The 12,359-nt window shown below is 42.3% G+C and overlaps 1 protein-coding gene across 1 annotated transcript; it reads right to left on the reverse strand.

Moving 5' to 3' along the window:
- Nucleotides 1-1,689: 1,689 nt before the first annotated feature.
- On the reverse strand, nucleotides 1,690-2,595 carry LOC105948063 (cyclin-O protein B-like). The gene has a single exon (XM_012968723.1). It carries the CDS (start codon nucleotides 2,593-2,595, stop codon nucleotides 1,690-1,692), a length of 906 nt encoding a protein of 301 aa, XP_012824177.1.
- Between the last annotated feature and the right edge of the window lie 9,764 nt (nucleotides 2,596-12,359).

Consider the following 12,359-nt stretch of genomic DNA (forward strand, 5'->3'; position numbering starts at 1 on the left):
ATTATGGTCGTATAATTTTAGGTGCAGGGTGGTTTACTCCAGGGACGGGGAGGTGACAATATGCTCTATGGTGGGGTGAATTATACAGGCTAGGAACATTATGGAAGTGCTGTAGTAAAAGCACCCTGGAACTCCCACGTATCCCATACTTTATAGGATGATGGGACAATTGATATATGCTACAATACTTGTTTAGATATTATTACTTAGTTAAAGGGAGTGTTACAAATATTATAGGAGTGTTGTAGTAAAAGCACTCCAAAACTCCCGTTTTTCTAGCAAGCTTTAATAGATTTTCTTTCTCTGTCTGCTGTGAAGGTAGTTACATTTGTAACTAATTCGGTGAGGGACTTTCCCTACTACTTTCCAGTTGCAATTTGAAGTGGAGAGAAATTGATACAACTCTGTTTGCTTTTGAAACTGGCAACATTGTTTTGAGGCTCATGTTAGCCTCAGTGAAATAGCAACTAACAATTGATGCTCCCTGGAGAACTGATAAGATCTCTGATATACCCCCTGCTATTTTTAATGGGATTTTCTTTTTTCTTTTCTATTTATTACTTATGTAAGTTTTATTATAAATTAATAAAGGTTAAATTTTAATTTCACGATCTACTAAAACTCTGTGTCAATTAAGTGAGTCCAATTAGGCAACTAAATAACGGTGCAGTTAATTGAAGTCTGTTGTGGAACACCCGTTAGGGAGTTTCTTAAGTTGGTTTTTTGTATGTATGAAAACTAAAAGTTGAATCAAGTCCTGCCCCAAGATTGCCACTAGGTGAATGCTGAATTCCTCTCTATTCCTGAGCATAAAGCAGACCCCGGCATCTGCTGTCAGACATGGGGAATAAAAAGGAATGGAACATCCCCCTAGTGCAATAAAGGTGCCTAATAGACCTGCTAGTCCCACCTGTTTTAAGTGTTATAGAGTTATTGCTCCCTAAAGAATTAGACGTATGCTGTGTGTTGTTTAACTATACTTAACTATATTTAACTTGTATATATTATGTATGAAAACTAAAAGTTAAATCAAGTCCTGCCCCAAGATTGCCTTTACACCACTAGGTGAATGCCGAATTCCTCTCTATTCCTGAGCATAAAGCAGACCCCGGCATCTGCTGTCAGACACGTGGAATAAAAAGGAATGGAACATCCCCCTAGTGCAATAAAGGTGCCTAATAGACCTGCTAGTCCCTCCTGTTTTTAGTGTTATAGAGTTATTGCTTCCTAAAGAATTAAACGTATGCTGTGTGTTGTTTAACTGTAATTAACTATACTTAACTTATACTTAATATTTAAATGGAGGGGGGGCACTGCTGGTGGAAGGTGAATGCTCTCTGGTCAGACCGCAGATCCCGGCATCAGCAGTCACACAGATGTAAATGGGAACGGAGCATCCACCTATTACTTTAAACTTGCCCATATCTAGGAAAACTAAAAGTTAAATCAAGCCCTGCCCCAATATTGCCTTTACGCCACTAGGTGAATGCTGAATTCCTCTCTATTCCTGAGCATAAAGCAGACCCCGGCATCTGCTGTCAGACACGTGGAATAAAAAGGAATGGAACATCCCCCTAGTGCAATAAAGGTGCCTAACAGACCCGCTTGTCCCACCTGTTTTTAGTGTTTCCCTAAAGAGTTAGAAGTATGTTAGTGTGATGTTTAACTATACTACCATACTTACCCCTTCTACTCCCTTTCTTTTTGCTGCGGGGTAGGTCTCTTAAACACAGCTGGCATCAGTTGGTACAAGAAGCCCTTTTTTAAAGATGTTAAAGGGGCAGCCTTCTCTATGCCCTCCTGCATTAGTAGGTCTGCTGCTTTTAGGCAGCTCTGAGCCATAACGGATGGTTTGTGGGCTTGAGCTTTATAGCTGGTCATGCTCAATGCAGCGACTGCTTTAGCAGCTAGAAGGGTCTTTACTTCCCTGGTGAGGTGGGCATGGGAATTCTTATTCCTTGACATTCTCTGAAGAGAATAATATTCAAGGAAAGAGTTGATGGTTGGTGCCCACAGACGATACTGTAGCTGCTGCAGAATCAGTTTCTCTAGGCCATACAATAATGTGGGTGTTAGGCCGGTGTTAGTGAACGCATTTAGAAAGTTTTGTTTTTCGGGTTGATGTTTCTCGACTACTTTGCAGGCCACATAGAGACAGGTAGCGCCAACTGCCTTTAAGTTAGCAATTTCTATAGGGGTGCAATCCAGGAATCTTTGCAGCATGTTGATACTTAGGCAAAGGGTCTCGAAGTCAAATCCATACTTCCTGTGCACATTAATCATCTGGGTGGTCACTGCGCTCCAAGAGGTCTCACTGATGTTTGGTTGTTTATCCAGGAAATTTACAGGGGTAAAACTCTCTTCCTTGCTCTTATCAAATTGGTATCCATTTTCTCCGAATTCACTGAACATTTTCAGGGCTTTCCCTATCTTGCCAAAGCTGTTCCATGGGTCTTTTAAATAAACAGGGCCACGGGGCACTTGATGGTCATATTTTAGCTTCTTATTGCTGGCTTCAGAGCTGTCTGTGCTTCTGCCCTCTCCTCCTTTTGAAGTCTCTTCTAGCTTCCTTTTCTTGAAAATTATAGTCTCCATCGAGTCTTTTGCCCTCTCTATGTCTCTCTATCACTACTCTCTCCTCTAACTGACCCTCTCCAATGGTCTCTCTCTGCTCGCCAATAGTCTCTATCACTGCTCTTTCCTCAGTCTCTCTCCAATGATCTTTCAAATCTGTGTTTCTCTATCACTGCTTTCTCCTCTGCCTCTCTCTATCGCTGCTCTCTCCTCTAACTGACTCTCTCCAAAGGTCTCTCTCTGCTTCTATAACTGCTCTCACCTCTGTCTCTCTCCAGTTGTCTCTATCGCTGCTCTTTCCTCAATCTCTCTCCAATGATCTATCTCTACCTATCTATCCCTGCTTTCTCCTCTGTCTCCCCCCAACTGTCACTCTCTGACTCTCTCTATCACTGCTCTCTCCTCTAACTGACTCTCTCCAATGGTCTCTCTCTGCTTCTATAACTGCTCTCACCTCTGTCTCTCTCCAATAGTCTCTATCACTGCTCTTACCTCAATCTCTCTCCAATGATCGCTGCCTCTCTCTCACTGCTTTCTCCTTTTTCTCTCTCAACAGTCACCCTCTGCCTCTCTCTATCACTGCTCTCCAACTGTCTTTCTCCAACTGTCTTTCTCCAACTGTCTTTCTCCAACTGTCACTCTCTGCCCTTTATCATCAAACAATTGCTGCAGCTCATTTTCATTTCCACCAGTTGCTCATCACTGATTGGCTGGACAGGTTTGATACAGGTTGCTCTGTTTCAATTACATTCCTGCCAAGTACTAAACTTTCTCCATAATTCTAGAACTGTAGGAGCTGTAATATTATTAATAACAATACAAAAAGCTACCAGTATCATTAACACACAATTAAATATATCCCACAGTGTACAAAAGATATGTTTCCAGTTATGGTAGATAAACGAACGTTTTATTAATAAGAGTTATCTTGTGTTATGAGGACTGTGCTGTTTCTGAAGACAATATGAATAATTTGCTTAAATAAGACTAGATACAAAGTGACATTCATGTGCTGTGGAATTACTAGATAGTGGACTTCGGATAGATAGATCCCATACCTGTATAATAAAATAATTGCTTCCCCAGGCCACCAATCATTTGGTAAAAATGACATTTTCTTTGCACCACACCCCATAGCAACAGAGCTGTCTACAGTAACATTAGGGACGTGATTCTCACACTATCAGGCTCACTTCCAGTGGGCTCCTAGCTATTGAGTATAGTGTTAGTGTTCCGCTCTTCAGGTCAATAGTATTGAACCTACACAGTTATATGGTTGCTAGGGTTTATATTCCCTAACCACCTAAAGAGAATGAAATGTCAGAACAAAAGTAAGTGAGCAATAAAAGAATAACAATATAATAAAATAATAATAAAAAAATTATTTTAATGTTAGAAAGCAAAGTCAGGCTATAGCAGGACTGTCTAAAAGGTATTCAGATAATTATATGTGGTCACTAGTAATCACAGCAGCCCAGTATTGCCCATGAACAGATTTAGCAGATCTAAAACATAAATTCATATTGGAAAGTTGTTTTCTTTTATTAAGCAAAAATTATTTTGGGGATTGACATGCATAGGCACCTATCACTAGTGACAGTTGGCCAACACTATCATTGCAAAGATCCTTCTGTATGATATCAAGGTCCCATATCAGTATGATATTACTGAATTCCATCAGCAAATTAAGTTCATTCTCAAAAATAGAAATCATCTCTACCTTAGAATGGCCAATCAGATGATTGGATCATTTTAGTCATAGGTTGAATGATTCTCATCCTATTACTGTTAGAGGTCCATCATAATTCTTAAATTTCCTTGACACTTACACCAGTAAGGAAAGGAATTTAAGATCTGGGCAGAACTAGTAAACCATAACGCAAGTTCAGTTATCCTTCAAATATACTTATTTTAAAAAATAATCATTTTTTAAAAAAGACTGGCTTCTTTGACTCTTTATAAAAACATGAAATAGTTTGCTGGTAAACCTAAATCATGAGCCCTGATGGTTTACGGTACCAGTTAATGGACCAAGACTTCTCTGCCTGCCACCTACCGGCATTAATCAAGTATTTATCTAATGGGCTGTATCGGGGAATTGGTTTGGTGGCTCATTGGCTCTAGCTCAAGGTTTCAGATTTGAAGCGTTAAAGAGGAGCCACGGGATGTGAGGACCTCTGGGGTATTTTCTTTAGCAGATAACGTTTGAAGTACATTGGAGGCCCAATGGGACTAAGCAATTAGGAATGGTGACTTTATTTCTCTCTTTTGGAACCTAGTAACCTTGTTAAAAGCGTTGTAATTGGTTTTCATGGAAATGACCAGAATTTTCACATTAAAGCGAATCACTGATTATTTTTATTATAGACACATAAATACAAAATATTGAGGGAAACCGGCCTATACGAAACGATGCATTACTGAAAGTACCACCATCATATTTAAGAAGCACATCCTATGAAACATGTTATATTGCAACCTAGTGTGTTTACTTAGGTTGTCAGTGTGTAAAGGAGACCATACATAGACAGATACGTCTACCATCCTTCTAAACCGAGCTGCAGTCTTTTTAGGGCTCTGGCACACGGGGAGATTAGTCGCCCGCGACAAATCTCCCTGTTCACGGGCGACTAATCTCCCTAAATGTAAGTTGCTGGTGGGATGGCACACGCTGCGCAGGTGATTTCGGCAAATCCCCGAAGTTGCCTCGGGAGGCATTTTCGGCGATTTGCCGAAATCGCGCCGCCGCGTGTGCCATCCCACCGGCGACTTACATTTTCGCTGGTGGGATGGCAACTCGGGGAGATTAGTCGCCCGCGAACAGGGAGATTTGTCGCAGGCGACTAATCTCCCTGTGTGCCAGAGCCCTTAGAGTGAGCCAGTAGCTTATTGGTCTGTGCGTGGGGCCCACTGATGGGACTGACTGATATCTGGCTGAAAATCATCTAGGTACCAACCAGTCAGGGTTGATGTTTTGCATCCAAGAAGGATGCATCAGTGTGTTGATCCGGACTTCATTCAATGGCAGTGTTGGCCCTTCTGTAAAATCCAATTGCTGGCCTGATTTGGCAAAGTATATGGGTGCCTGATTTGGGCTCCAATCTGCTTGTTTGGTGACTGTACCAAATGAGAAGATCTGGCAGCATATGGCAAACTGAAGGCATCACCTACACAAGAAAAACAGTCTGGAAACTTCACAAAATGTTTACATGCATAATATGCCTTATCTAGATTAAACAGATCTGAACTACTCCTCCCAAAAAACAGGCAGAAAATAGCCTGGAGCAGTGCTGTCCAACTGGTGGCCTGCAGGCCAGCCCTCCTCCGTGTGGTCCCTGTTTTGTTTAAACATGTAATCCACTGTACTGTTCAACCCCTGCACTGCACCTCAGGCTCAGACTGTAAGTGGCTACTTGTCCACCTGTTCACACCTCAGACTGTAGAAGCAGTGTCAGCACTGTGTCACTGTATGCACTGCCTGCCTTATGCTGCCTGCCCTATGCTGTGTGTGTGTGCCATACTCTCCCTACCCTACCCTGCCTGTGTGTGCCGTACTTTCCCTGCCCTACCCTGCCTGTGTGTGCCATACTCTGCCTGCCCTATGCTGCCCATGTGTGCCATACTCTGCCTGCCCTATGCTGCCCACGGGTGCCATACTCTGCCAGCCCTATGCTGCCCGTGTGTGCTGTATTCTGCCTGCCCTATGCTGCCTGTATGGTCCCTAAGGTGTGTAATTATGAGCTGGGGGTTGCAGTGGTATCCACAGGGGAGGAGGAGGAGGCATATGGATTTTAGGGTTTAAGTTTACATGACATAATATAATTCCATCACATATGAATGAAGGGTGATATCCCCATAGTGATCACAAACCTTTCAGGTTTTTGCTTTTAGTGATAACATGGGTGTGGTTTGAAGTAGGTGCAGTTTAAAAAGAGGTGAGTGGTCAAAACTGGCTTCCATTATTGGCCCTCCACCATGTAGGCCAGAAAAATTTCAGCCCTCGGGAACCACAGAAGTTGGACAGCACTGGCCTAGAGAACTTAGGGTTGATTCACTAAAGTGCGATAACGCATATCGCATGCTTTTTTGCATTAAAATTGATGTGCAAAAAAACACACGATTCGCTAAAGTATTATCGCATGCGTTAAGTCACATATTGCGTGCATTAAATAGCGCGCGAAACCGCATGCGTTAATTTTGCCGCATTGCGTTGATTCTCACGCAGAAATAATACTAACACATGATTCACAAACCCTTAGACGAGCTAAATATCTCATTAAAAAAATTTACACCTACTTGGGGCAGGCGGTAATTATAGAAAAGTACAGTTCATGAGCTTTTGGCAACACAATAAGGACTTTGCAGTGGGATTTATTCAAGTCTGTGTTGGCCCCAGAGTGATGCAGCCGCCAGTTTGCAGGGAAATGGGCATTTTCAAAAAAAGTAGTTTTACGAACATAATGGTGTGTATGGCTAATATGGCGTGCGTGCTAAAAGTAGCCCACGTCTGTAATTTAGCACGAGCGACAAGTAGCGGGCTGCGTTAATTAACGCTCTTTGCGTCAAATACTGCAAGAAAATAGTCTTTGTGACTTAAAGGGAAAGGAAAAGCTAAGTCACTTGGGGGTGCCAAAATGTTAGGCACCCCCAAGTGACTTGAATCGCTTACCTTGTACCCCGGGCTGGTGCCCCTGTACGGAGAAAACAGCACCAGCCCGGGGTAGCAGCGATCGCTTCCTTCTTCCTGTAGCGCCGCGCACATGCGCAGTAGAGTGAAAAGCCAAACTTTAACAGAGAAGTCGGCTCTTTCACTCTACTGCGCATGCGCCGGACTTGAAGTCTCAGGGAAACGAAGGTGGAAGGAGGAAGCGCATTGCTGCAGGTGCCCCGGGCTGGTGCGGTTTTCTCCTAACAGGGGCACCAGCCCGGGGCACGAGGTAAGCGATTCAAGTCACTTGGGGGTGCTTAACATTTTAACACCCCCAAGTGACTTAGCCTTTCCTTGTCCTTTAAATAACGCAAACAGCATTGCGTCTAAATTAATGCAAATATCCTATTAGTGAATCCTGCGTTAAGATGTGAAAAATTAGACGCGATAACATTTTAAAAGCATGCTATAAATAGCGCTCATTTTAACGCACTTTAGTGAATCAGCCCTCTGGAGTGCAAGGGGGCAGAAATAAGGTTCTTGAAGCTCCTTTTTCTGCTCATTAATGATATTGATGAAAATGTATATTTCCACCTGAATTCAACTGACTTTACCAATAAACTTCATTGCTCCAGGTACAGTGCTATAAGGTGATTTCTACCAGTGCTGGGGCTGAACCAGCTTCTTTTATGTATACAGTAAAAACCTTCATTTTACATCCCCTGATTTTAAGTTTTCCTGCATTTTACACCATTGTGTAACAGTTTGATCCAATACGTATTTGTGTATGAATAATATTTTCAGTTTTGCATAATGAAAGAAATTGCAATTCTGAGCAATTTTCCAATATTTAGTATTTAATTGTTATTTGTAAATTGGCAATTGAATGTAGTCTCGCTCTGTCTTTTACTATATCGCTTCTCGTTTTGCCCGACTACTTACACAATGTATTACATCAACTCTTCTCCTACCCAGCCTCTGAATCCCGCAATGCCTTCCATGCTTCTGTGAGTCTCCTTCTCAGGCCTGCTAACTACAGAACATGCAAGGCACTGTGGGAATTAAAGTCTTGAATGATTGCCGACCATCAATACAAGTTTAACAGTATGAGTAAAAGTTTCAAATTCCTCATTAAATAAGATTTACAATTGGATTTTGTTAGCAAAAATGCAGTGTTTTCTCAATTTCTCAATCTCTCAGCCTGAAAAGGAAGTGACAAAGAGATCTTTAGCTCCTCTCTGTCTGTCGGCCAGCGGAACTTCCTCCCATCGCGCCGGGTAATGTGACATAGGAGGCACAGGCAATGATTGGCTACTTCTACTTGCCCCTTCCTTTACAATTCCTGTGCTGGTAATTGACCCTATTGGTTGACCCAATTTAGCCAATAGGTTAAGACATATGCAAAGGAGGCATACACAGTACTGATTGATGTCTTTGCTTCCCCTGTGATATAATTCCTCCATTATTGGGCTCGTTGACAGCAAGAGGGTAAGAGACTCCCTTGCTTTGTCCTAGACTGACAGTTGGCAAATCGATTTATTTTATTAAACTTTTACAAACGCAAACACCCCCTTTAAATATACTGATGTTCATATATAATATCTTATAACTCTTCCAGGTACAATTCTATAACATACAGATTCTATAACATACATTAAGGAAATGTCCATATGTCCTAACAAGTTATGGGACTAGTTAAACATTGAATTGTCAAGGTCTCTCAATTATATTTAATTTCATATGTAGTAGTTACTGTACTGGTTCTCTGCTGTGCTAGATGCTCATGGCTGTTCCAGTCCTCCCTGCCACCCTGAAGTGGTCAAAGCAATGGCACCGCACCCCCACCCACCGCACTTATCTTTTCAGCAGCAGGGTAAGGAGGGGGGCAGATAAGAATTTCAACTATTAAAGTTACCAGGAGTGGCTTTTTGCTGCCCCTGGTAACCTGGGGGTGCTGCCACCGGACACATGTTTCTCTCTTTCCTCATGGCTGGAGCCCCCCTGTAGATGCTTTCCAAACTGCTCACAGATCATGTTTCCTCATGCGTGTCCTTCCGTGGGCCCATATGCAATACGAACAAGTATGTCCTAGATCCTTGGTACTGTGTAAATAGAACTTTAAAGCTCTGGCAGGGCACAGGGAGTGTAATGCGGCTTCCTTGGAAGAAGACAGGGGGGGCAAAAGGAAGGACTGGTGATGTCTTGGTTAATGTGAAAGGTGGAGACCACCTTTGAGACAAAGGAGAAAGAGTTCTCAGAACCGCACGGTCCACGTAAGGATTCTGCAGTGTCGTTAACATCATCCAAAGAGATTTCTCCCTCACTCAGAGAATGTTCTTCCCAAGTGGCTGAGGCTCAGAGGGACTCAGAGTCACTGTATTCCTCAGAATGATGAGGTGCTTGGAGTTTGAGGTGATTGGGTCAAGAATCAGAGCCATCAGCTTGCCTAGAAATTCCGCTAATTTTGGAATTCCTGTGGATAGCTGAATGGCCCACTAAGGCGGTTCTTGACCAGAAGCGGAAGCTTGAGCAGGAGCTTCTGGGAGGACTAAAAGGCATGGATCCATTGGTAATGACTAACAAAAACGGAGTTTGTTTTGTCTGGAGAAACTGAGCTTCTAAAGGGATAATTACACCTTGCAAATACATTAGGGTATGTTATAGATGGATAGCAAGCAATCATTTTCTATAGAGCAAATGCCAAGAGGCCACTTCTTTAGACTTGAGAAACAGAATTTCCGCCTGAAGCAAAGCAAAGGTTCTCTATTGAGAGCGGTGAGGTTGTGGAATAGGGGGCTAATCCCCTGAAACTCTGAGAACTTTTCCTCTGCTTAATGCCACATTCAATGCAAATTCACTGGGGGGGTGGCTTATAGGTGCCCCCAATGAATTTAATCTATACCTGGGGGGGGGGGGGGTCACCTTTCTGCCATCTTAACTTTGCCTTTGTAAATAAGCCTTACTGTATACAACGAATCTCTAATGGACAGCTAGTCAGATGATTTTCTAACTTTCACATAGTAGATCTTGCTTCATTATCGTAGCACGAGACATGGTGATTTTAATTATAGGTAGTTAAGTTTAATGGGCCTTCTCAGTCCAATGTGCATGCTGCTAGGGAAGAGAAGCTGCTGGCTGCAATGATGATGATGATTTTTCTGCATATGGTGCCGAGAAGAGAAGCTGGGGCCTTCCGGAACCTGTAGCTGTTTAATTGTGATCTTCATTTATCTTTATCTTGCTTCCTGCGTGTGGCTTTCAGCTGAAAAGGGCCCTCCTGTGGGGCCATCATTATTATAATCACCTGTCAGGCTTTCATCTGCTCATTTCATAGCATATTCTATTAACCCACCCTTGTCCAATCAGCAGGTGAGAGGTTAAAAGGGTTTTACAAAGAATGAATTTTATCCTACTGTGTGACTAATAGAATCTCAAGCACTAGGGTTTTAAGATCAGTTATAAACATGTTTCGTATGCCCTTTTACTGCAAAAATCCTTAGACATTGGTTGTGAAATTGCATTCTTCCTCTGCAAGGGGCAGCATCATCCCAGCTTCCTCTGCTTTCCATGCATTTGCCATAGCAGGTAGTGTGGTATGATTTGGTGCTACTCAAAAATACTATTAATGTGCCTGAAACTGACCTGTATGCCACTGCCCAAAGGGCTTGAGAGACTGCAGAGATGGATTGTTTGAATAATTGTGAAAGAACTTCGATCAACTGCTAGACCTTTAGATTGAAAGTAAAACACTTTCAACTCCCACCACCATTTGCCAGTTTAAAGAAAGTAGACTGTAGCCCCTCAACTGAACATGTGTGATCTGGTTGCACCCAACCATACTACTAAAGTGTCTGATATTGTAGGCTACTGTCTTAAGGACTTTAGTCATTTGTCATTTTAGGTATCCCCATCATGTTTCAAGTAAAGTTTGAGGCCCTATGGACAATGTCCTTGGAAATGTATGCAAAAGAAAAAAAAATGATTCCAGAGATAGATTGTTTGCATTATGGTGAAAGAACCTCCACCAACTGCTAGACAGATGCTAGACCTTTAGACTCAGAGTACAGTTGTTTCAACTCACACGACGCCTCGTACACTCAATAAAAGAGGACTGTTAGGAAATCCAGGAAGACCCTCATCTGAACAAGTGTGATCTGGTTACATCCAACCATACCACTAAAGTGACTGAAATTGACCTGTCCGTCACTGCCTTAAGGCCTTAAGAGATTGCTGAGATGGAATTCTTAAATAATGGTGAAAGAACCTTGATAAACTGCTAGTCCTTTAGACTATTTTCAACTCAGCGCCATTGCCAACTCAAAGAAAGGGGACTATTGGGAGATCCAGGAAGACCCTTACCTGAACACGTGTGGTCTGGTTGCTCCCAAACCTACTACTAATGTGTCTGAAATTGACCAGTATGCCATTGCCTTAAGGGCTTGAGTATCTGGACACTTCTGGCATACCCTTCCTGAGTTTCCGTGTACAGTCCGAGGTCAATAGTATTATGGCCAATGTAACCATACATAAACGCAAAAGAATTATGGTGAAAGAACCTTGATCAACTGCTTGACAAATGCTAGACTCAGGGTAGAGCAGGTTCAACTCACACCATCCCTTGCAAACTCAATGAAAGGAGAATGTTAGGAGAATCTTTGGGAACTGAAGAAATTTGCAAAAGATAACCAGTGATCTAGACGGTCAATAGAACAGATGTAGAAAGCTCATTTAAAGGAAGAACTTGATTTTATTTTCTCTCTAAAAGGTTCACTACCAAATATTAAGTAAAGGGGGCTTCCAGTGCCCTCAAAGTAGGTGCTTATTTTTAAATTTCTGGTTAGGAGGCAAGCTTTGATTGCATAAAAACCAGTGTAATTGCCAAACACAGCCTTCTGTAGGCTTCCAGTTAATATAGAGGCTATCAAATAGCAATTAAAGCTCTGATTGGCACCTCAGGAACATTTTTCATACTTGTGTTGCTCTCAAAAACTTTTTCCATTTGAATGTGCCTCACGGGTATAAAAGGTTGGGGATCCCTGCTGTAATGAGTGAGGAATTTCCTCTGTGTTATAAAATGTTCCTAACATCAATATATTTCCTGTGACCATCAAAAATCTGGTGCTTGATGCAGAAATCA

This window comes from Xenopus tropicalis, chromosome 8 (genome assembly GCF_000004195.4).
Source record: "Xenopus tropicalis strain Nigerian chromosome 8, UCB_Xtro_10.0, whole genome shotgun sequence".
Classification (NCBI taxonomy): Eukaryota; Metazoa; Chordata; class Amphibia; order Anura; family Pipidae; genus Xenopus; species Xenopus tropicalis.

Bases quoted from the DNA above. Each gene is read 5' to 3' on its own strand.
- LOC105948063 (XM_012968723.1), bottom strand. From the start codon at position 2,595: ATGGAGACTATAATTTTCAAGAAAAGGAAGCTAGAAGAGACTTCAAAA.